This window comes from Giraffa tippelskirchi, chromosome 6, assembly GCF_054371585.1.
Source record: "Giraffa tippelskirchi isolate mGirTip1 chromosome 6, T2T-mGirTip1v1.2.pri, whole genome shotgun sequence".
Classification (NCBI taxonomy): domain Eukaryota; kingdom Metazoa; phylum Chordata; class Mammalia; order Artiodactyla; family Giraffidae; genus Giraffa; species Giraffa tippelskirchi.
This window is the reverse complement of record NC_137280.1, coordinates 125,385,756-125,411,200: the sequence shown is the minus strand read 5'-3', so window position 1 is coordinate 125,411,200 and position 25,445 is coordinate 125,385,756. Positions and strand designations below refer to the sequence as shown.

The 25,445-nt window shown below is 41.8% G+C and overlaps 3 protein-coding genes across 3 annotated transcripts; all 3 read right to left on the bottom strand.

Annotated features, from left to right (window-relative positions):
• Nucleotides 1-1,941: 1,941 nt before the first annotated feature.
• Nucleotides 1,942-7,774, bottom strand: LOC145510280 (protocadherin beta-15-like). Its single transcript, XM_081501068.1, has one exon. The coding sequence runs from the start codon at nt 4,997-4,999 to the stop codon at nt 2,609-2,611; it is 2,391 nt and encodes a 796-aa protein (XP_081357194.1). The 5' UTR covers nt 5,000-7,774; the 3' UTR covers nt 1,942-2,608.
• On the bottom strand, nt 7,616-13,151 carry LOC145510282 (protocadherin beta-18-like). Its single transcript, XM_081501071.1, has one exon. The coding sequence runs from the start codon at nt 10,492-10,494 to the stop codon at nt 8,104-8,106; it is 2,391 nt and encodes a 796-aa protein (XP_081357197.1). The 5' UTR covers nt 10,495-13,151; the 3' UTR covers nt 7,616-8,103.
• A 3,483-nt stretch (nt 13,152-16,634) lies between these two features.
• On the bottom strand, nt 16,635-23,707 carry LOC145510278 (protocadherin beta-14-like). Its single transcript, XM_081501066.1, has one exon. The coding sequence runs from the start codon at nt 20,094-20,096 to the stop codon at nt 17,697-17,699; it is 2,400 nt and encodes a 799-aa protein (XP_081357192.1). The 5' UTR covers nt 20,097-23,707; the 3' UTR covers nt 16,635-17,696.
• Nucleotides 23,708-25,445: the final 1,738 nt, after the last annotated feature.

Here is a 25,445-nt window from a genome sequence, read left to right as displayed (position 1 = left end):
TTAACATCCATATTACTACCAAGTCTCCTAAGGTTTTGACTTAGGTATTATACATGGCAGTATATGTTTTCTCAGCCATACTCCTTACTTCCTTCTGAATCTTTGCCAGCAGAGTTATTAACATTTGTATTTCAACTAACAGTCTGTCCAAAGCAATCTAAGACTTTTCCATCATGCTCTTCACAATTCTTCCAGCCTATGCTTGTTACTCAATTCCAAACCAGTTTCCATGTTTTTAGTTATTTGTTACAGCAGCACTCCACTTCCAGGAACCAAAATCTGTATCAGCCAGAGTTCACTCAGAGAAACAAGCAGCAGGAGATACATGTTAAGAGATTTATTACAAGGAAGTGACTTATTTGATTGGGTGAGCTGGCTAGGCAAATCCAAAATCTGTAGAGGAGGCAATCAGAAAGGAAAGGCTGGAAATCTGGGGCATCAACTGAAGCTGCTGCCCACAGTCAGAATTTCTTCATCTCAAGGAAGACTCAAAGCTGCTTTTAAGGCCTTTCAACTGATTAAAACAGGCCCATCCAAATCATCTAGGATATTCTCCGTATTTTAAGACTGATTACCAACCTTAATACCTCTGAACCTTAATTTCCTATTGCAATACAACACAGCATATTTATGGGTTCCAGGGATTAGGATGTGGGTGTCTTTAGGGGGCCATTACTCTGCAACCACACCAGGTTCCTGGAGATAGAGGAGTCCTGACAACAGAGTTGATTATTTCTTCAAATCATTCAACTCCCTCACCAACATATCTTTACTAAGTTTTCTTTGCTTAAGTAATATTAATTCTACAATGTATTTCCTTTCAAATTACCTAGCAACCAGAACAATGTCATCATCCAAAGGCAAACAGATATTGGAATGCTGTGTCATCAATAGCTCCTCTAGGTGCAGAATTTAGAGCTCACTTGAGAATTTGTTTGTAATAGCAAGGGACAGTTGCAGGCAATGCATTGCTTGGTCGTGTCTATTGACATTAAGAGTATATGGTGTATGCATGTGTGCTCAGTTGTGTCTAATTCTTTATGATCCTGTGGTCTGTGGCTTGCCAGTCTCCTCATGGAATTTTCCAGGCAAGAATACTGGAGTGGGTTGCCATTTCCTCCTCCAGGGGATCTTCCTGACCCAGGGATTGAACATGCATCTCTTGCACTGCCTGCATTGCAGGCAGATTCACAAGAACTTCTGATTGAAAAGGACACATGTGTTCAAGGTACACATGTGTACCCCAGTGTTCAAAGCAGCACTAATTACAATAGCCAGGACATGTGAGCAACCTAGATGTCCATCAACAGATGAATGGATAAAGAACATGTGGTACATATATACAATGGAATATTACTCAACTACAAAAAGGAACACATCTGAGTCAGTCTAAAAAGGTAGATAAATCTAGAGACTATTATATAGAGTGAAGTAATTCAGAAAAACAAATAACATGTATTAACACACATAAATAGAATCTGGAAAGATGGTATTGATGAGCTTATTGGCAGGATAGCAAAGGAGATGCAGACAAAGAATAGACTTTTGGACACATTGGGAGAAGAGGGTGGCATAATTTGAGAGAGTAGCATTGAAACATATATATTACCATATGTAAAACAGATAGCCAGTGGGAATTTGCTGTATGATGGCAGGGAACCCATATCCAGTGCTCTGTGACAACCTAGGGGGTGGGAGGTGGAAGGGAGGTTCATGATGGAGGGTACATATGTATACCTACTGGTGAGTCATGTTGATGTATGGCAGAAATCAACACAATATTATAATTATCCTCTAATTAAAAATAATTAAAAAAGAACTCATTAGTCATTGTGGGTATCATTAAACTCTTAACAGGATCATAACTTCAGTTAGATATAAGGAAGAACTTACAAGTCTTCAACATTAAATTAGAACAGAAAGAACAGATGAAAAAGATACACACTTTCATGAGATGACATGTATTTTAAAGTGAAAGTCCAATGATTACAAGAGTGATTTTGAAGTAAATAGGAAATCATACATGTTGCTATCTACTGATAAAACAAAAATCCAAACAGAGCTTGGAAAAAATTGGACATAAATAACAGAAGAACCTGGCAGGTATAGTCCATAGGGTAACGAAGAGTGGGACATGACTGAAGTGACTTAGAACAGCACACAGCACAGCACACAGATATAAACTGATTCCATTCCAAACAGAAGAGGCGTTATAGAAAAGTCATAGTTGTGTAAATAACAAAAATTTTAAAAGCTTCCAGTAATAAAAAAATGAAGTATGATAAAATGAGTCAGACATTTTTACATAGTGTTATATACAACGAGAAGAGAACTTTTGAAAATTAGAATTACTTTTATTCTGAGAGGCTTTCATATTATCCTTTAGAAATAAATACTAAAAATTTAACCAGTAGCATGAACTTTTCTGATATAAAATTTTACCAACAGTAATTGGAAAAATAATTATAGGGCAAACAGGCCAATAAAACGAAGATTAGCATTACTATGAAAAACTTAGAAAAGAAGAAAGACAAGTAGAATTATTACTACCAGGTTAAAAAAGGGAAAGGTGTAGGAAATAAAACTAATGTAAGCAGTTGGATAACTTTCAGATGCCTAATCTATTCTGGAAGGTTGGACTTCCTTCTGATTTCCTTTCAAAGTTTGATTCTAGAACACTGGGTAAGACAGGCTTCAAGAATTTGAACTCATTCGTCCCAGTTCCTCCCATCAGACACACCTCGTACTGGTAGCTCTGAGACAGGGTCCCCGTGCCGCTGACGTCCACCAGGTGGCCCGGGAAGTGGCCCTCGGCCACCGGGCAGCGACCCGCCGAGGCCGCCCCGCCCCTCCTGCACAGCCGCACCGCCACGAACACCAGCACCGAGAAGAGGAAGAGCGACGACACCGACGCCAAGGCCACCACCAGGTAGACGGTGAGCGGGTCGGCCGGCGCCGCGGCCGCCGCTTCCGCTTCCGGGGCCGGCAGGTAGGGCTGCGAGAAGCCGTCCACCAGCAGCACGTGCAGCGTGACGCTGGCCGACAGCGGCGGCTCGCCGTTGTCCTTGACCAGCACCACCAGCCGCTGCTTGGGCGCGTCGCGCTCGCTCAGCAGCCGCGCCGTGCGCACCTCGCCGTTGTGCGCCCACACGCCGAACAGCCCGGGCTCCGTGGCCTTGAGCAGCTGGTACGACAGCCAGGCGTTCTGGCCCGCGTCGCCGTCCACCGCCACCACCTTGGTCACCAGGTAGCCCGGCTCGGCCGCCCTGGGTACCAGCTCGGTGCAGGGCGCCGAGGCGTTCTGCAGCGGGTAGAGCACGAAGGGCGCGTTGTCGTTGGCGTCCTCCACGAGCACGCGCACGAGCGCCTGGCTGCTGAGCGCCGGCGAGCCGCGGTCGGCGGCGCCCACGCGGAACTCGAAGGCCCGCAGGGCCTCGTAGTCCAGGGACGTGAGGGCGAAGAGGTGTCCGTTGTCGGGGTTGATGGACACGAGGGAGGCGAGGGGCACGTGCGGGTCGGGGGGCGGCAGCAGCGAGTAGGTGACCTGGGCGTTGGCGCCCGCGTCTGTGTCTGTGGCGCTGACGCTGCCGATGTGCAGGGCGGGGCTGTTGTTCTCGCGGACCCACAGGGTGTAGGAGGTCTGGGTGAAGGCGGGGGCGTTGTCGTTGACGTCGGACACCAGCACGGTTATGTTGTGCTCCGTTTTCAGCCTCGGTGTCCCTAAGTCGGTGACAGTAATGGTGACATTATACACAGCTTTGCTTTCTCTGTCTAGCGCCCCATTTGTTACCAGCGTGTAGAAATTTTCTTCAGATGGTTTCAGAATAAAGGGGAGATCATCCTGGATGGAGCAAGTCATCTTTCCGTTGTCCCCTGAGTCTCGGTCTCGAATCCTAAACAGGGCCACTTCTGTCTCGGGGGAGTTTTCAGAAATGGGGCTGGTAAGTGATGAAATAGTTAGTTCTGGGGCATTATCGTTAACATCCACCACCTCAATGGAGACAGAGCATTTTCCAGAAAGTCCCCCGCCATCAAATGCATCTATATCCAGATCATATGAGGATACTGTCTCAAAATCGAGTTTTTTAATTAGTCGAACTTCTCCCGAAAGGCTGTTTATCTCAAAAGTTGGGCTCATCTCCTGAGAACTATAAAAAAGGGAATATGATACCTCTCCATTTGTCCCAGTGTCTAAATCTCTAGCAGAAACTTTGACAACTAGGGCGCCTACGGGGCTGTTCTCAGGGACCTGCACCTGGTAGTGCGCCTGCGCAAACTCAGGGGCGTTGTCATTGACATCCAAGACCAAGATTCTGACCTGGGTGGTACCAGATCGAGGCGGAGAGCCGCCATCCAGCGCTGTGAGGGTTAATCTGAGCAAGGCCTGCTTCTCCCGATCAAGCTCTCTGTCCAGCACCAGCTCTGGGTATTTCCTACCAACCCCCCGATTCCGGGTGGAAACATGGAAATAAGAATTGGGACTGATATTGTAGTTTTGGATGTTGTTGTTGCCTACGTCCAAATCCTGAGCTTTTTTCAGAGGAAACACTGTCCCAGGAGGGCTGTTCTCTGGGATTTTCAAAGTCATTTCTCTTTCAGGAAACTCGGGAGCATGATCGTTTATGTCTCTCACCAGTAGCTCAGCTCGAAATACTCCCAATGGTTTTTTCAGTAACACTTGAAAATGCACTACACATGGATCTGTAGGGCCGCACATCTCCTCCCGGTCCAGTTTTTCATTTAATGTCAACTTCCCAGTCTGCAGATCGAGCTGCAGCCGGGGTTCGTTATCCTCAGAGACCACCCGGGCTTCTCGCGCAGCTAGCTCCCCCACTCCGAGCCCCAAGTCCTTGACAAGGTTGGCCACAAACGAGCCGCTCTCTGTTTCCTCCATCACAGAATAGCGACGGGATTCCCAGCCTGCCAAAGTCACTCCCAGCAAAAGAAAGAGAATCAGGACTTGCCTTTGTTGATGAAAACGCTCCCCTCTGGCCTCCATCTTTACTTCCACAAATGCCTTTCCGGGATCAAGGGCCAGCTCTATTTTAGGGAGCGATGAGACTGAGAATGTAACGGTTCTCCCAGTTGGTAACCTGTCCGGAAATGTCGGTGAGTAGCATTTTCTGGAGTCTTGTCGTGAGCTTTGCTTACATTACAGTCTTTTCGCTTCCGCTGGAGATCTGATGTAAAATTGGTAGCATTTCCTGGGCATAGTTTTTTGACGCCTTAGCCTGCAGCGCCACCATGCGTTGTCTTCTAAAATAATTGCTACAATTGTATTCCCTCTATAAAATAATCTAAAAGGCTATTAGAAGCTTGAAAATGTTTTGGGGAAGATTATATAATCAGAAAACCAGGCAATCATAATTATTCATATGTCATTCAAGGAAGTATGATTGGTATCTATGTACTAGGTTCTGAAATACATCAATAAACAATCCAGACATTGTTGCTACCTTCTAGAACCTGCTGTCTAGGTGAGGTGCTTTGAGGAGAACTTAGAAATGAAAGGACACTTAGTGATGATAAGTCATCTTCATCTTGTAAAAATAACAATACAAGCCCATGTGATTTATTAAAAGTCTCTCCATGAAACAGAAGGAATTCCTCTACATATCCTTTTAAATTCTATGTACCCTATGTGCCAGAGTTGTGGTTTCCATTGTTTGAAACACATAAAGGAAAAAGCTACCATTTAAGTCCAGTTTATAATACCTATTATACATAAGGTCCGGAGAAGGCAATGGCACCCCACTCCAGTACTCTTGCCTGGAAAATCCCATGGGTGGAGGAGCCTGGTAGGCTGCAGACCTATGGGGTCGCTAGGAGTTGGACATGACTGAGCGACTTCACTTTCACTTTTCCCTTTCATGCACTGGAGAAGGAAATGGCAACCCACTCCAGTATTCTTGCCTGGAGAATCCCAGGGACGGCGGAGCCTGGTGGGCTGCCGTCTATGGGGTCACACAGAGTCGGACACGACTGAAGCGACTTAGCACTAGCATACATAAGGTCAGAGAATTAGGATTTTATGAAACTTTCAAACTATGCGAAAATGCATATGAGGGCACTTCCCATCTCTCTTACCCTTCTCTTTTTCCCTAGCATTGATCATTGTCTTATAAAGCATGTATGTACATATTTACATATTTGTTTTTTTGTGTGTCATCATTGAGTTTGAGAACTTTGTTTTGTTCACCTTTACACCCACTAACATCGAGAACCATTCCTGGCAGAGCATTCCTGTAGATGGCTCAACAAGTATTTGTTGACTAGATCAATGAATAAGTCACAATTAATTTTAAAATTCTGGTGGATGGATTCTCCTCCTAATATAGAAGCTGCCAGTTTTGCTGACATCCTACTTCATTATATGAGCTGGATAAACAAGGCAGCATGTTCTCAAATGGCTTTTTTTCTATGCTCTTATGAATAGTAATTTGAAATAATTCAGAATGGCATAAAATGTTTTTTCATTAAATGGCAAAATGCCCTGGTTCCTATAAGCAAAGGAATATATTATAATAAAGAAAGAACATAATAGCTATAGTGAAATCTACAAATAAGTTGTACATCTTTTAAGAACACATTTTACATTGTCAGTGTTTTTGAATATTGTTAATGTCATAATGGGCTTCTTCCCAGGTGGCACTAGTGGTAAAGAACCCGCTTGCCAATGCAGGAGACAGAAGAGATGCAGGTTCAATCCCTGGATTGGGAAGATCCCCTGGAGAAGGGCATGGCAACCCACTCTAGTATTCTTGCCTGGAGAATCCCATGGACAGAGGAACCTGGCAGGGCTACAGTCCATAGGGTCACAGAAAATTCTACTGTGGGACCTATTATTCTACTAGATAAGAAAGAGTTTTTCTAGGAATTTCTAACTTCTGTTAAACACTCCAAAGACCATTCAGTTTGGAAATATCCATCAATTCTTTATAGACCCTCAGAGACTACTAATATTCCACAATCTTTGATCCTAAATAGTACATTAATATGAAAACCCCTATTTTTTAACATCTCAAACCAATAGTAAGGTCCAATCCATGCAAGACTACCTAAAAGTGCTTTTGACAAGGGGAAAAAACAATTTGGCTATCTTATTTAGAGGGAAATTTATTAAAATATTGCATATTTGTTTCCAAAAACTCAATAGAGAAATCTGACTTGAGAGAGATCAGAAAATCCACAACAAGGTTACTCTTTAGGCATCTCCTTCCTTCTTATCTAAGTAGATTGAATTTCGGTGCTTTTTTCATGTATTTAGCCATCATGATATAATTTTCTTGTTAAATACCTAATAGGCTATTTTATACTAGTTTATAAAGCCATTTTTTAAAGCAGAGAAAATGAGATTGGTCAAGCTTGTATCAGCAATGTCTACCACCTTGTCTGATTATCTGAAATCACAGAGGGAGATAAGTCATATAAAATAAACATGGCTGCAACAATATACTATTACTGAAGAGAGAAGTTTCCTGAAAAAGGTAGGGTGGGATAGATAGACACTACAAAAGGGACCTATTATTTAAATATTTTGAAATAATCTAATATTTCAGTAATATTCATATATATTATATACAGAAGGTTGATGTAAAGAGAGCAAAAGTCTAAGTGTAGGAGAAATTGTAGTCTTTTCCATTTAATACAATCGTGAAACAAAAACATGAATTTTGCAGACATTTCTCCATTTAAAAATTTAAGACAGGTAGGCATAATATGATTCAATAGAAGATATACTAATAATTTATTATATTTTATGATGCCCATATCCTAAGTAACCACAGTATCAAAAAATTAGGAAGCAGTTTCTGAACAACAATCAAACAGAATGCGTCTGGGCTCATCTTCAAATCAATAGTGTTTGATGACAAAAAGTTGAAAAATTGAACAAATGTTTGTGACTTTGCAGTAATGAAGTTGAAAGATCTTTCCATCAAAATAGAACAAATAGCATATATACGACTATATACTCAAGAAAAATTGCTAACCTTAACTAGGAAAATGAAATTAAAAAAAATTCTATATGGATCAAAAAGCTAATGGAAACAGTATATTTTGAAAAAACTTCCAACACCAATGCTCTGAAAAACTAACAAATTCCTAGTTGAATCCAAAACCATTTAGAAAGTCTGAGTTTTCTTCTACATTAATCACGGATCCCCGATGATTGGAGGCAACAGACTTCAGAACCTTGAACTCGCTGGTCCCAGTTCCTCCCGTCAGACACACCTCGTACTGGTAGCTCTGGGACAGGGTCCCCGTGCCGCTGACGTCCACCAGGTGGCCCGGGAAGTGGCCGTCGGCCACCAGGCAGCGACCCGCCGAGGCCGCCCCGCCCCTCCTGCACAGCCGCACCGCCACGAACACCAGCACCGAGAAGAGGAAGAGCGACGACACCGACGCCAAGGCCACCACCAGGTAGACGGTGAGCGGGTCGGCCGGCGCCGCGGCCGCCGCTTCCGCTTCCGGGGCCGGCAGGTAGGGCTGCGAGAAGCCGTCCACCAGCAGCACGTGCAGCGTGACGCTGGCCGACAGCGGCGGCTCGCCGTTGTCCTTGACCAGCACCACCAGCCGCTGCTTGGGCGCGTCGCGCTCGCTCAGCAGCCGCGCCGTGCGCACCTCGCCGTTGTGCGCCCACACGCCGAACAGCCCGGGCTCCGTGGCCTTGAGCAGCTGGTACGACAGCCAGGCGTTCTGGCCCGCGTCGCCGTCCACCGCCACCACCTTGGTCACCAGGTAGCCCGGCTCGGCCGCCCTGGGCACCAGCTCGGTGCAGGGCGCCGAGGCGTTCTGCAGCGGGTAGAGCACGAAGGGCGCGTTGTCGTTGGCGTCCTCCACGAGCACGCGCACGAGCGCCTGGCTGCTGAGCGCCGGCGAGCCGCGGTCGGCGGCGCCCACGCGGAACTCGAAGGCCCGCAGGGCCTCGTAGTCCAGGGACGTGAGGGCGAAGAGGTGTCCGTTGTCGGGGTTGATGGACACGAGGGAGGCGAGGGGCACGTGCGGGTCGGGGGGCGGCAGCAGCGAGTAGGTGACCTGGGCGTTGGCGCCCGCGTCTGTGTCTGTGGCGCTGACGCTGCCGATGTGCAGGGCGGGGCTGTTGTTCTCGCGGACCCACAGGGTGTAGGAGGTCTGGGTGAAGGCGGGGGCGTTGTCGTTGACGTCGGACACCAGCACGGTTATGTTGTGCTCAGTTTTCAGTCTGGGGGTTCCCATGTCAGTGACCGTGATGGTGATGTTGTACTCGGCTTTGCTCTCTCTGTCCAGTGGGCTCTCTGTTTCCAAGGTGTAGAAATTTTTGAAATTAGGCTTCAAGAGAAACGGAAGGTTGTCCTGAATTGAGCAAACCATCCTCCCGTTGTCTCCCGAGTCTTGGTCTCTGAGGCTAAAAACCGCGACCACCATTTCAGGCAATGAATTTTCTGGTATGGGGCTGGTAAGAGATGTTACGACTACTTCTGGCGGGTTGTCATTCACATCTACAACATTAACTAAAATTACTGATTTTCCTGAAAGGCTCCCACCGTCAATGGCCTGAATATTTATTGTGTAAGACTGAACTAATTCGAAATCCAGAAACGCTTTTAAACGGACTTCACCAGAAATTGGATGGATTTCAAATGTCTTCTGTATGTCTCTGGAAACGTGGGAAAATGAGTAAGATAGTTCTCCATTTATTCCTGCATCTAAATCTGTAGCAGATACCTTGACGACCAAGAAGTCCAGAGGGCTGTTTTCTGGTATCAGAACCTCATAGACGGACCTCTCAAACTGTGGGGCATTGTCATTGATATCTAAGACCAACACACGCACCAGTGCAGTTCCAGACCTCGGCGGAGACCCGCCATCCAGGGCTGTTAGCGTTAATCTAAGCTCAGGCTCCTTTTCTCGATCCAGAGGTTGGTCCAGTAACAGCTCTGGGTATTTTCTACCCTCCTCACCGTTTTGCAGTTTAAGGTGGAAATGAGGATTGGGATTTAATGTGTAGTTTTGGACACCATTCTTTCCTACATCCAAGTCCTGAGCGCTATCCATTTGGAACGAGATTCCTGGAGCAGTGCTTTCTGAGATTTTCAGAAGTATATGTTCGTCTGTGAACGTGGGAGTGTGATCATTTATGTCTTCAACCCAAAGCTCAGCCCGAAAAAATTGCAAAGGATTTTCAAGTAATATCTGGAAATGCAATATACATGGCTCGGTAAGATCGCAAAGTGCCTCCCGGTCCGGTTGCTCATTTAAGAGCAAGTTGCCAGTCTGCAGATCCAACCGCAAGTGTGGTTTATAATCGTCAAAGATGACTCTGGCCCCCCGTGCAGCCAGGTCTTCCACACCCAAACCTATGTCTTTCACCACGTTCCCTATAAAAGAGCCGATCTCCGTTTCCTCTGCTACAGAATAGCGCCAGGTCTCTGAACACACCAAAGACCCTCCCAGGAAAACCAAGAAAAGCAGCACTTGCCTTATCTGCTGAGGGTTTCCTTTTCCTAGCTCCATGGCTCCCTAGTCAAATGTCTTTCTGTGGAAATATTTCAATGCAATCTCAAACAGCTTCTCTCATCTATCAGCATGAACCTTTGGGAGCCTGTAGACTTGCAGTTCTGTGGCAAAGGAGTTTTTGGCTCCCTAGCTTTCTCTTGAAAGCTTCTTTTAATCACCGTTGGTTCTCCGGCACTCCCAGTTCCAAATGTTCACGGAAACCAGAGCGTCTGATGGTAGGAATATTTCCCAATGTTATCCTGCAGCGCCACCACGCGACTCTGCAGATTCTAAGGTTTTAAACATAGTTAAGCAAGTTTGAGACAAAATATTAATTTATCCTGTGTTTGTTGATGATGCAAAAGGTATTTTCTCCTGTATTCCTATATTTCTCCTGTATTTCTTTTCTGAGTTTTTTCTTTGTGGTATGTGATGCTGTTACTTTTACGTCTTTAACACAATAGACTACAATCTCTAGAGCTGTGGTGGATATAAAAAGCATTTTTAAGATATCATCCCAAGCTCAGATAAGTTATGCTCCCTCTAAAGACAATATGTAAAACAACTAAAAATAGTTAAGGGGACTCTTTATGTAACCGACTTAGTGAACAATAGTTTCCAAGGAAAATTGGAAATGGGACCAGAGATCTTAGTCTTCTCTAGGTATCGGCAAATGCACTTCAAAAAAAAATGATAAGGATAAAGGCATGCACTGGAAACTGAACCTGGTATATGAAAACAGTTGTTCAGGGGAGGCTGGACAATACTGGCTGGGCAAATGGTACTGTTTATTTAGGAATTCTCCATAAGTGACCTACCTGGCAGCAGTAGAAAGTAAATGCTCAGTATTGAATAAGGTAAGATATGTCCAGTTTCTGTCAACATTTTTAAAAAGTTGAATGAACTGCAGCCCAGTAGTCGTGGAACTGAATTCTGTTTTGTACACCCAAGCCTTTCAGAGACATAATTCTACATATTTTACTCCTCCATTCATTAATTTGTTCGGCAAATATTTATTGACCATATATTTTGTGCTAGGCATGGTGATTAGTGTTAGGGGTAGAATGGGAAACAGACAGACATAGTTTCTGTCCTGAAAGATGGAGGCAGAAAAGTGATCAAACATTTAAAATAGAGCATAATGAATGCCATGATAAGCAAAAGTTATGCTTGTATAAGAGCATAGATGAGGGTCACCTAACCAGAATTTGGAAGTACAGGAAAGACTTTTCTGGAAAAAGTAAATTCTGGTTTGATACATGAAAAATGAATATGAGTAATCCAAATAAAAATTGGCCATGCGCTAAAATTTCCAACAAACTAAAAACATGGTTGTACAGATCCAAAATGAAAGAAGTGTTTTGGAAGAACTGAAGTAGGATCAGTATGGCTGAGCCATAGAGCAAGAAGAGAGAAATGGTGAGAGCTGAGATTGGAAAGATCAACAAATAATTTTGTAACACATGCCAAGGTATTTGGACTCTACATAAATAGAAATGTGAGATTATTGAAAGGTTGTAAACAGAAAAGTGACATGACCCCGTTTTATTTTTTAAAAGATTATCTTGTTTCAGAGTTGATGATAAATCACAGAGGAGAAAGACTAAAGGCAAGGTACAGATTAGAAGTTGTTGCATTAATACAGTTAAGAGGTGATATTGCTCTCATCTACAAATGCAGTTATAGAGCTGTATTAGGATAATAAAGATAAAATATGCAGTATGCGGTGATTAAACACAGTAGAATAAGAACAAGTAAAAGTAAATGTGTTTTTTTTTTCAGGCTTAGGGAACTGGGTGTGTTACTTCTGTTAACTGATAGAGTGAACACAGGAAGACAAGAAGGCATATGTATAGAGCTAGAGAAAACATTTAGTTTTGATGAAGGGAAAATTTTGATGTAAAACATGTTGAGTTTGAGGTGTCCATAGAGCATCCATATAAATTATTACATAAATGATCTTACATTATATAAAGTGAGGAAGGAGGTTTGGGCTGCAGAGAAAATTTGGGATTTATTGATCTGAATGGTGACTGACGCCCTTAGAGAAATAATGTAAGTTGTAAATTAAGAGAAATATGTTTGAATTTGTGATTTTAGAGATGCAGCTCTAAAAGACTACTCTCTTTAGAAGTGGTCATGGTCATATAGATCTACTAGACTAGGGAAGAATTGGATGTCATTAGAGATGAAGAAAGCTAGAGAGGAAGTCAAACTCCTGGACTTAGGACTGTAGTGAGGGAGGGACAGAGGAAAACTATAAGAAGTTGTATTTGAAAACTAGCTTTATCCCACTTCTCTCCCATGATCTTGATTAATTTAAAATCAACTGACATCCAGTTGACTTGATTCCCTCATTTGATGACAAGCAAAGACTATTTAGGCAGGAAGGTTTGCTAATTTCTTTTAGCACTTTGAAGGTAGTCTACTTTTTAAAAATTTCCATGGCTACTGTTGAGAAATTGTCAACATGGAACATAGCTTTCAGTCTGTCATGTGTTTAAAGATAAAAAGTCTTTTTCCTATGACTTTTCTTTAAAAAAATTCTGCTTGTCTTTTTTCAAATTTCACAACGATGTTTCCAGGTATGGTTATCTTTTGTTTATCCTGTTAGGCTTATTTGGGTCTCTTGAATCTGTGCACTTATGTTTTCATCAATTCTGAAGAATTCCCAGCCATTATTTTTTTTTAGATTTATTTATTGGCTGCATCAGGGTCTTCACTGCTGCATGCAGGCTTTCTCTAATTGCAGCAAGCAGGGGCTACTCTAGTTGTGGTGCTCGGACTTCCCATTTTGGTGGCTTCTCCTGTTGAGGAGCACCAGCTCTAGGGCGCAGGGGCTTCGGTAGTTCCCTCTAGCAGCATGTGGGATCCTAGTTCTTGGATCAGGGATCCAACCTACATCTCCTGCTTTGCAAGGTGGATTTTTAACCACTGGACCGCCAGGGAAGTGCCCCAGTCATTAGTTTTTCAAATATTGCCTCTGATCCAGTCTTTCTCACCTCTCCTGGAATTCTGGATAAATATGTTAAACTTGTTTACTCTGTTATCCTTTTCTAACCATCTCCCTCATATTTTCCATCTTATTAACCCTATGAGCTGCATGTGGGATAGGTTATTTTCTGCCCTATCTTTTGCTCCACAAATTATTTTGTTGCATTTAGTTTTCTATTAAACCTTTTATGTAGTTTAAAATTGTATCACATTTTTCAATTATAGGAGTTCTATTTGATTCTTTCATAATCTTTCACATTTTATTGTTTCTTGTTCCCTGTACATTTCAAAGTATATATTTTATTTCAGTTGACGTTGTTAGCTTATTATAGAGTGTGTCTGGTAATTGAAACATCTGAAGTGTTTGCAAATTCGAAAAGTGAAACTTAGGCGCTCAGCTCTTTGCGGCCCCATGCACCATAGCCCACCAGACTTCCTCTGTCCATGGAATTCTCCAGGCAAGAATACTGGAGTAGGTAGCCATTTTCTCCTTTAGGGGCTCTTCCCCACCCGCGGATCCCCCGGTCTCCTGTATTGCAGGCAGATTCTTTACTGTCTGAGCCACCAGGGAAGCCCATTTGCAAGTTTGTTTATTTTTTTGTTCCATGTTTTGCTGGGTTTCACTCATGGTGTCATATTTCCTTGTGCATGCAGTTTTCTTTATATTCAAGTTAACATAAAAATTATTTACATAAATAATTCTAGGCATAAGATGAATAAACCTCCTTTCATAGAAGGTCTCCATTTGGTTCTATCTAGATCTGGGATGACTACTTGTCAACTACCACCTTAAATTAAGTTCAATGTTAAAAATCAAGTTTAAGGCTGAAATTGCACACAAGGGCTCATCAATTTCCAGTTTATTATCATAAAGGTGGTAGTTCTTAGGAATCCGAATTTATTGAAGTGAAGGTCTTCTATCAGCTTCTCAGTATGTTAGGCTTTGATTTTCTCCCCCATATACACCATCAAAATAGAGGTTCACATTTCCCAGAATTCCAAATCCCAGGGAAAAAAATGGATTGGGTGTTGCTTTATCTTTCTGAATTACCTTTTAACATTAACTGTGACCTGACAATGTATTAGTGTTTTATTAAGCTATTTTTCCAGTAGGAGTGTTGGTGTACATAATCTATACCACCCTTACTAAAAATATAAAATCTCAAGTATATTGTTATGTCTCAAAATGAGAATCAAATACTTTGTTCTCATGGAATGTGGGGAATTGATCTTATTGAGAGGATAGAGAAATAATATATATATTTTAACCAACTTGATCTGATCAATACTAAATCAACTATGATGCTGCAATCAATTTAAGCAGTGCCTTTGAAGAAATAGGGTTTTTTTTGTCATTGATATTGGTATAGCTCACACTTCCATCTGCACCCCTATGTAAAACACACATCTTCTTTCCTACATCTGTTCCTTCTTCTTTTCTTCCAATATGTTTATATATTTGTATATTTTTACAAGTATAAGATATTATGTATTATATGGATATATTGGTACTATACTATAAATCTCAGTCTCGTTTTTCCTTTTTTCTTCCTTTTAAAACATTTGGAATTTATCCATGTGATTGTCTGTACACCTAGTTTACCCTTTTCAACACTGCATAGTAAAGTGAAGTGAAGTGTTAGTCACTCAGTCATGTCTGACTCTTTGTCACGTGGTGGACTGTAGCTCACCAGGCTCCTCTGTCCATGGGATTCTTCAGGCAAGCATACTGGAGTGGGTTGCCATTCCCTTATCCAGGGGATCTTCCTGACCCAGGAATCCAACCCAGGTTTCCTGCAGATTGTAGGACTGTAGGCAGAGTAAGTTCACTCCTTTTGAATAATGCATAGTGCTCCTTCACAAATATGTTTCACATTTATCAACTGATTTACTGATGAATATGTAGACAGACTCCTATTCTTTGCTTTCCCAAGATAAACATTCTTACGCACATCACTTTGTAAAGCTGTGTTAGAATTTTCTGGCTATATGCCCCAAAGTAGCAATGCTAGATCATAAACTGTGTATATTTTTATATTTTTAGTAATACTAAATTTACATACATACTAAATTTCATTAAATACTATTGAAATTCCCTCAAAATGGGGGTGTATGCAATTTTCTACGCATATACATCTATGGTTCCGTATGATGTTACCCAAATTTCTCATCTATGGGTGTAAAATTATTTTATCATGTATATCATCAACTAATGAGGTTGTGTGTCACATCATGTTCTTTTCAGACTTTGTTTTTCCCTCTTGAATTACCTTTCTCTTTTGTCCTTTAAAAAACATTCTATTGGCTCTCCTGATTTTCTCACTTTTGCTGATCTGCAGGAGTTATCTGAATAATCTAAATATTAATCCTTCTGAGTTAAAATGTTGCAAGTAGCTTCTCCCTGCATCCCATCTGCTAGTTTATCTGAGCTATCCTCTAGTTTTAAGGTAGTAAGGTTGGTCAGTTTTTATCTTTATTGTTTGCACTTTTCAAAATTTATTATTTTTTAATTGAAGGATAATTGCTTTACAGTATTGTGTTAGTTTCTACCATACATCAACATGAATCAGCTATAGATATACACATTTTCCCTCCTGTTTGCACTTTTAAAACCTTGTTTAAGAAAGTGAAACCAATAGTAAGGTTGTAAAGATATTTTTACTTAGGTATTTTCTTTATATAGTGAATTTTACAGCCAATTTTACTAGAAAAGTAATCAGTCTCTCCCTCCCCCCAGTAATTTTGACACCACTTCAGTCATGACTAAATTTTCCTATATAAAAGGATCTGACCTTGAATTTCATTCTATCTGGCAATGTACAAGCTTGTTTCTGAATTATTCAAGTAGAGTATTTTGTTCTTGTCTGTTCTTACTCTTATGCATAAGAAAAGTAAGATTTGCTTCTTATGCCTCTGAGAGATAAAGAGGGTCCAAACATTTTTTTTCAGGACTGTACTGCTTAAATGTCTAGTTAATAAAATTCTCACAACTAGTAAATATCTGTTGCAATGCAAAGTAAGACCAGTAAAAGCTTCATGAAGCAAAGAAAAATTTCCTAAGAAAATTGGAATTTGTTTTCCCCATTTCACAATGTCAAGAAAAATTGCATTTTACTATATCATCTAGTCTACAATATTTAATTTTATAAGAGAAATCACAGAAATGTATATGCACAGTAGCTTTATTATCCACACTACATTATAGTTACCAAAATCTCCACTGAACTGTACACTTATACATTGGAGGCATTATGATTTGGAACACCACGAGGCATCTATAAGCCATTAATATAGACCTATCCTTTGTGAACATCTGAGAAAGAGCACAAATATTAAGGATTTTTAATATTTACTTTTAAAAATTAAGAGAAAAGTGAACTGAGTTCATTTCTTTAACAGTATGAATTTTCATCTTAATTCTTAAGAAGTTTTTATTCTTCTAATGGAAGAGTATTTTACTTAAGATGACACCATAAACAATCGAGCTATGTAATGAACACTATAAAATAATACAAATTTAAACTGGCAAATGTGGCATATTGAGAGAAAACAAAGCAGCAATGTAAAGTAGCAGAATTCCTCCCCTCAAAACAGCATCAACGACAATGAGAAAAAAGGAAAATTACTTAAGAAATCACTAATTTTCAATGTGGTCACTTTTGTCATAAGGGAATTCATGAAAAACACGATATAACAATAACCAAAACAAATAAGGTACCCTACTACTGAATATGGACAGGTAACACTTCTACCCTTTATGATGAAAAATTTGAAAGGGAAGAGTGCAATAAGATCCAATATACTTTCCACCCTGTCAACAGCACTTTTAATTTTTGATGTATCTATCTATGCTTTGATGAAATATCTAGAAGTAAATTACATATATAGTGGCATTCCCTAATACTTTAGAATTTGCACTTCCAAATAATAATGTCTTGCATAACAACGCCATTATCACAACAAAAAATTAGCAATAACTCCATTACTATGACATTTAGACCAAATGTACAAAAAAATCAGGAAACATTATTTTTCCAAGACATAGCCACTAATTTTGAAAGCCACTCAAGATTTTTAAAGCAACTGCGAGGAGAGCATGAGGAATGATAATACATGCAACTACCGTCCAACATAAAATATATTACAGATTGGCAAAAAGGGGCCTACAAAAAAGGGGGTATCTACAGTTTGCCAAGAATAACAAAACATCAAAAGTTGAAATTATTTTACTGAAGGTTGAGTCCAAAGCTATTTCTAAAGTTCTCATTTTCTCCTATATGCCTATCGGTGTCTTGGACTGGAAGATTAGGGATAATCGGCTTCAGAAATTTAAATTCATTCGTCCCAGTACCTCCCATCAGACACACCTCGTACTGGTAGCTCTGGGACAGGGTCCCTGTGCCGCTGACGTCCACCAGGTGGCCCGGGAAGTGGCCCTCGGCCACCGGGCAGCGACCCGCCGAGGCCGCCCCGCCCCTCCTGCACAGCCGCACCGCCACGAACACCAGCACCGAGAAGAGGAAGAGCGACGACACCGACGCCAAGGCCACCACCAGGTAGACGGTGAGCGGGTCGGCCGGCGCCGCGGCCGCCGCTTCCGCTTCCGGGGCCGGCAGGTAGGGCTGCGAGAAGCCGTCCACCAGCAGCACGTGCAGCGTGACGCTGGCCGACAGCGGCGGCTCGCCGTTGTCCTTGACCAGCACCACCAGCCGCTGCTTGGGCGCGTCGCGCTCGCTCAGCAGCCGCGCCGTGCGCACCTCGCCGTTGTGCGCCCACACGCCGAACAGCCCGGGCTCCGTGGCCTTGAGCAGCTGGTACGACAGCCAGGCGTTCTGGCCCGCGTCGCCGTCCACCGCCACCACCTTGGTCACCAGGTAGCCCGGCTCGGCCGCCCTGGGCACCAGCTCGGTGCAGGGCGCCGAGGCGTTCTGCAGCGGGTAGAGCACGAAGGGCGCGTTGTCGTTGGCGTCCTCCACGAGCACGCGCACGAGCGCCTGGCTGCTGAGCGCCGGCGAGCCGCGGTCGGCGGCGCCCACGCGGAACTCGAAGGCCCGCAGGGCCTCGTAGTCCAGGGACGTGAGGGCGAAGAGGTGTCCGTTGTCGGGGTTGATGGACACGAGGGAGGCGAGGGGCACGTGCGGGTCGGGCGGCGGCAGCAGCGAGTAGGTGACCTGGGCGTTGGCGCCCGCGTCTGTGTCTGTGGCGCTGACGCTGCCGATGTGCAGGGCGGGGCTGTTGTTCTCGCGGACCCACAGGGTGTAGGAGGTCTGGGTGAAGGCGGGGGCGTTGTCGTTGACGTCGGACACCAGCACGGTTATGTTGTGCTCGGCTTTCAGTCTGGGGGTTCCCATGTCAGTGACTGTGATGGTGATGTCGTACTCGGCTCTTTCCTCTCTGTCCAGTGCTTTATCTGAAACTAGGGTGAAAAAGTTCTTGAAGGTCGGTTTCAGGAAAAATGGGAGGTCATCTTGGATAGAGCAAATAATCCTTCCATTTTCTCCAGCGTCTTGGTCTCGGACACTAAAAAGAGCCACAAGGGTCTCTGCGGCGTTCTCTGGAATTATCTTTGTAGTTGATGAGATGATCACTTCTGGCGGATTGTCATTTGTATCTATTACTTTCACCAAAAGAGTGCATTCTTCGGAAAGACCCCCACCGTCTGTTGCCTGAATATTTATAGTGTAGCATTGTACTACTTCAAAATCCAGTTGTGATCTCAAATGAACTTCCCCAGATATTGGATTGATTTCAAATGTTTTACGAATATCTTCTGATGCATGAAAAAACGTATAAAGTATTTTCCCATAATTTCCTGCATCCAGATCCTTAGCAGAGACGGTGATAATCCAAGAGCCAACCGGTGCGTTTTCCAGGACCTGTACCTCATAGAGCCTCTGAGGAAACTCTGGGGCATTGTCGTTGACGTCTAAGACCTTGATGAGGACCAAAGTTGTCCCAGACCTGGGCGGGTTTCCACCATCCAGTGCTACAAGTGTTAATCTGAGCTCAGGCTCCTCCTCATGATCTAATGCTCTGTGCAGGACCAGTTCTGGGTATATCTTTCCATCGTCGCTGTCTTGAATTTTAATGTAGAAGTGAGAATTGGGGCTAACTGTGTAGTTTTGAAGACTGTTGCTTCCTACATCCAAATCTTGCGCACTCTCCATTAGGAATGTAGTTCCAATAGTGGTACTTTCTGATATTTTAATAACTATTTCATTGTCAAGAAATGTAGGGGAGTGATCATTTATATCTTTGATGTGCAGCTCAGCCTGAAAAAACTGTAAAGGGTTTTCCAATACCATCTGAAAATGCATCACACAGGGCTCCGTGGAGCCACACAACTCTTCCCGGTCCAGTTTATCATTTATCAGCAAATCCCCAGTCAGCAAATCGAGGTGCAAATGCTTTTCATTATCATCACATACTACCCGAGCCTCCCGTGAAGAGAGCTCCTCTACCCCAAGCCCCAGATCCCTTGCCAGATTAGCCACCAAAGAACCGATTTCTGTTTCCTCTGCCACAGCATAGGGCACAGACTCAGGACGCGCCTGAGACAATCCCAGTAAAACAAAGAGAATCAGGACTTGCCTTTTCCGCAGAACGAGTGCTCCTCTGACCTCCATGGTTCTTTCAAGAAAACTCTTTTGTGGAAATTTTTTAGTTCAGCCCTAATTTTGCAAACTGAGGCTCTGATTTTTTTTTTTAAGTTGGAAACTTCTGAAGGCTATATAAACCTCCCAAGTTTGTAGATGAAGCGCCTCTCTTTTCGGTGGGTTGGATGTTCTCTGTTCTCATGAATAATGGAGCCCTGTATTGTAGAAGCACCGTTTTTGTCTTATACTGCAGCGCCACCATGTGTCTCTATGAATTTTTTTCAGTAAAAAATTTTTTCTCTTTGAACAAGTAATTCATAAACTCATCTGGAGTATTTTAAAGCAAATCTCAGACGTCATGTATTTTTACCCCTAAATACTTCACTAAGTATCTCTAACAGATAAGGACTACAAATTTAGTGATAGAACCTTAATACATTTTATATTTGATATGTGTTTGCATTTTCCCATTTTCTTTTAAATCAGTATTTAAACAAGATTCATGAAATGCATTGAATTATCACTGTTTTGAATGCTTGACAAGAAGAACCGTTAAAATATCCTGAACTGAAAAAATTATGTTTTATTCAGGCCATTTCTTGAGTTATTGCAAATGTATTCTCCTCCCTAATCTTGTAAACACTTATAGATTTCAGTCAGTTATGGTTAGTATTGTCATTACTTTTTCACTTGTATATTTTTAAAAATTACATATTAAGGACATGACATTGTCTTTATGGGGCTCAAAGGCTAGAAAATTTGGTAATCAAAATATGCCAAAGTAATCAAATATGCCAAGTAATCAAAATATGCCAAAATGTATACATAGGTAAATAGTAATATGTAAATACCTAGAAGGGACATCTTATACCCAGGAGATAGCACTGCATAGTGGTTATGAACATGGATTCTGGAATTACAATATCTACATTAGAATCCTAGTTCTGCTACTCACTGACTACAGTCATGGGCAAATTATGTACCTCTGCTTCCTTACCTATAAAATAGGGGTAATATTAATGTTTACCTTCTAGGATAATTATTGTAGGAATCTAATGGTTTAACATTTACAAAGTGGCTGGTAAGTGCTTGTTCAGTTCAGTTCAGTTGCTCAGTCACGTCTGACTCTTTGCAACCCCATGGACTGCAGCATGCCAGGCTTCCCTGTCCATCACCAACTCCCAGAGCTTGCTCAAACTCATGTCTATTGAATCAGTGATGCCATCCAACCACCTCGTCCTCTGTCATCCCCTTCTCCTCCTGCCTTCAATCTTTCCCAGCATCAGAGTCTTTTCCAATGAGTCAGTTCTTCACATCAGGTGGCCAAAGTATTGGAGCTTCAGCTTCAGCATCAATCCTTCCAATGAATATTCAGGACTGATTTCCTTTAGGATTGACTGGTTTGATCTCCTTGCAGTCCAAGGGACTCTCAAGAGTCTTCTCCAACACCACAGTTCAAAAGCATAAATTCTTTGGTGCTTATCTTTCTTTATGGTCCAACTCTCACATCCATACATGACTACTGGAAAAACCATACCTTTGACTAGATGGACTTTTGTTGGCAAAGTAATGTCTCTGTTTTTTAATATGCTGTCTAGGTTGGTAATAGCTTTTCTTCCAGGGAGCAAGCATCTTTTAATTTCATGGCTGCATGAAACTATGATAGCATATATATGCTACCACGCGTGAAATACATAGCTAGTGAGAAGCTGCTGTATAGCACAGGAAGCTCAGCTCAGTGCTCTGTAATGACCTAGAGAGGAGGGAGGGGGAAAGGTAGCAGGGATGCTCAAGAGGGAGGGGATATGTGTGTACATATAGCCGATTCATGCAAAATTAACACGACATCGTAAAGCAGTTACACTGCAGTTATATGGCTGCCGACTGATCAGAATGACTGCTACATGTTGGAGTAGCTGTGGAAATTTCTTAAGGCAACAATGAAGTTTGCTGCATCAATGGAGTCTTCGTTTCATGAACAGTTTCTCTGTAGCCCACAATGCTGTTTGAGAGCATTTTACCCATAGTAGAACTTCTTTCAAAATTGGAGTTGATCCTCTTAAACCCTGCTGCTACTTTATCAACTAAGTTTATGTCATATTCTAAATCCTTTGTTGTCATTTCAGTAACCTTCACAGGATTTTCACCTGTAGATTCCATCTCAAGAAACCACTTTCTTTGCTTATCCATAAGAAGCAACTCCTCATCCATGAGAAAGTTTCATCATGAGATTTCAGCAGTTGAGTCACATCTTCAGGGTCCATTTCTAATTCTAGTTCTTTGCTATTTCCACCACATCTGAAGTTTCTTCCTCCACTGAGGTTTGAACCCCTGAGTCACAAGGGTTGAAATAAACTTCTTCCAAATTCCTGTTAATATTGATATTTTGATTGCTTCCCGTGAATCATGTATTTCTGATGGCATCCAGAATGGTGAATCTGTTTCAAAAGGTTTTCAATTTCCTTTGCCCAGATCCATTAGAGAAATCACCGTATGTGGAAGCCAAAGATTTATGAAATATATTTCTTAAATAGTAAGACTTGAAACTCAAAATGACTCCTTGATTCATGAGTGCAGAATGGATGTTGTGTGCAGGCATGAAAATAACACTATTCTGATTGTACATCTCCAGCACTAGGTCTCACCAGTGGGTTTAAAATACTCAGTAATCCATGCTATAAACAGGTGTGCTTTTATCCAGGCTTTGTTGTTCCATTTAAAGAGCGCAGGCAGAATAGGTTTTGCATAATTCTTTTTTTTAAATAAATTTATTTATTTTAGTTGGGGGCTAATTACTTTACAATATTGTAGTAGTTTTTGCCATACATTGACATGAATCAGCCATGGGTTTACATGTGTTCTTAAGGGTCCTAGGATCTTTGGAATGGTCAATAAACATTGGTTTCAACTTAAAAGTTACCAGCTGCATTAGACCATAACAAAAGAATCAGCCTGTCCTTTAAAACTTTGAAGCGAGGCATTGACTTCTCTCTAGCTATGAAAATTCTATATGACTTCTTCCAATGTAAGACTATGTCATCAACATTCAAAACTGTGATGGTGTAGTCAGCTTCATGAATTATCTTAGCTAGATCTTCTGGATAATTTGCTGCAACTTCTGCATCAGAACTTTCTGCTTCACCTTGCACTTTCATGTCCTAGAGACAGCTCCTTTCCTTAAATCTCACAAACCAACTTCTGCTAGCTTCAAAATTTTCTTCTATTACTTACTCATTTCTCTCAGCTTTCATAGAATTGAAGAGTTGAAGCCTTATTCTGTATTAAACTTTGGCTTAAAGCAATGTTATATATCTGGTTTTATCTTCTGTGCAGGTCACTACAAGTTTCTCCACATCAGCGATGAGACTGTATCACTTTCTTATTTGTGTATTCTCTGGATTAGCACTTTTAATTTCCTTCAAGAACTTATCCTTGGAGGATTTCTCTGGTGGTCCAGTGGCTAAGACTCTGCACTCTCAATGCAGGGGGCATGGGTTTGATCCTTGGTCAGGAAGCTAGATCCCACATGCCACAACTGAGTTCACTTGCTGCAACAAAGATAGAAGATCCCTCATGCCGCAACTAAGACCCAGAGCAGCCAAATAAATAAATTTTAAAAAAGAGAAAGAAAAAGAACTTTGCCTTTGCACTCACACCTGGGTCTTTGGTGCAAGAGGCCTTTTAGCCTCTCTTGTCTTTCAGCATGCCTTCTTCACCAAGTTTAATAATTTCTAACTTTTGATTTAAAATGACATGTGTGACTCTTCTTTTCACTTGAACACTTAAGGCAAAATGTAGGATTATTAATTGGCCTATTTTCAATATTGTTGTGTCTCAGGGAATAGGAAGGTCCAAGGAGAGGGGGAAAGATGGGGAACAGCCAGTTGGTAGAGCAGTCAGAACATTTATCTGTTTTCACTGTCTTATATGGGTACAGTTCATGGTGCTCCCCCAAATGATTATAACAGTAACATCAAAGGTCGCTGATCAAAAAAAAAAGATCACAGATCACCATTATATTTTATTATAACAAATATAGTTAAAATGAAAAGTTTGAAATACTGAATGTTACACAGAGACATAAAGTGAGCAAATGCTGTTGGAAAAATGGCATCGATAGATATGCTTGTTGCAGGGTTGCCACAAACTTTATATTTGTAAAAATACACAATCTCTGCAAAGTGCAATAAAGCAAAGTGCAATAAAATGAGGTATGCCTGTGTTTGAAACCATGACATCTCCATGTAAACCAAGCAAAAATGTGTCAAACAAGAATAGAAGAGGTTTAGCACAGAATTCTGAGAAATATCTTCATTTACAGATGAGGTAAGGAAGTATTTTTTTTTTTAAAAGACTAGGAAGGCCCAAAGTTCAGAATTATGAAACCAAAAGCAAATAGCATTTCAAACTATGAGGAAGATCGACAGTAGCAAATGCTTCAGAAAACTCAAGAAAAATAAATATTAAAATAGTCCATTGGATTTAATGAGCTGGTCATTGAGGAGGATTCTGTTAGATGTCTGCCAAAATCTGTTCCCTTTTTCTTTATAGTAATAGAACTGTATCCAAGCACATGGTGACTCCACCTCCCTTGTAGTTAGGTGTGGCTAAGTTCTCCCACATTGTGAAAAGAAGTTTCATTTGCCACTCCTGGGTCTGCCACATCTGGATTATCTTTTCCCTCCTAGTCAACTAGAACCCAGATGTGGCAGTGACCCAGCTACAGTCATGTAGATTATGACATTGCAACAGGGAATGCAAGAGGAATTACTTGGAACAAATTTTGGTTCCAGAAGGACCATGAGGAGCAAAGCTGCCCTGTCTATGCAATCATTTACCATTGTGGCTATTACAAGAAAGAGACACATATTTTACAAGCTATTGCATAATTAATTGTACCACTCTATTTCAGCAGTGTAATCCTAAAAACTTACACAGAAATCTTTGGTCAGGTTTACAATAGCAGTTTTCAATACGGACTGCACTGGGTTGAAAAGCAAGAGGGATAAGGAAGTAAAAATGGAAATCCTTTTGAGAAATTTAGCTGCAAAAGAAAAAAGTAGATTTGTATCTGGAGGGGAATTTAGACTCAAGAGGGTTTTTTAAGCCTAGAGAAATGTTTTTAAAATGCTGATTTGCAGTACTGAGTAAAGGAGAAAATTAAAATATACAAGAATATTATCAGTGTTAGGCCCCTAGAAGGTTGTCAAAGACAGGGTTCAGCAAATATGAAGGAGTTGGACTTAAGTGGAAGGGAACTCAGCAGAGGAAATTACAAGCACATATGCTAGCAAGAGGATAGGTTTGGGGATAGGAAATTAAGATAATTCCCATCTGATGGATTCTGTTTTCTCTTTAAGATATTAACCAAGTTCATCT

What these genes read in the sequence shown, in the direction of transcription:
- LOC145510282 (XM_081501071.1), bottom strand. Translation starts at nt 10,494, where the DNA reads ATGGAGCTAGGAAAAGGAAACCCTCAGCAGATAAGGCAAGTGCTGCTT.
- LOC145510280 (XM_081501068.1), bottom strand. Translation starts at nt 4,999, where the DNA reads ATGGAGGCCAGAGGGGAGCGTTTTCATCAACAAAGGCAAGTCCTGATT.
- LOC145510278 (XM_081501066.1), bottom strand. Translation starts at nt 20,096, where the DNA reads ATGGAGGTCAGAGGAGCACTCGTTCTGCGGAAAAGGCAAGTCCTGATT.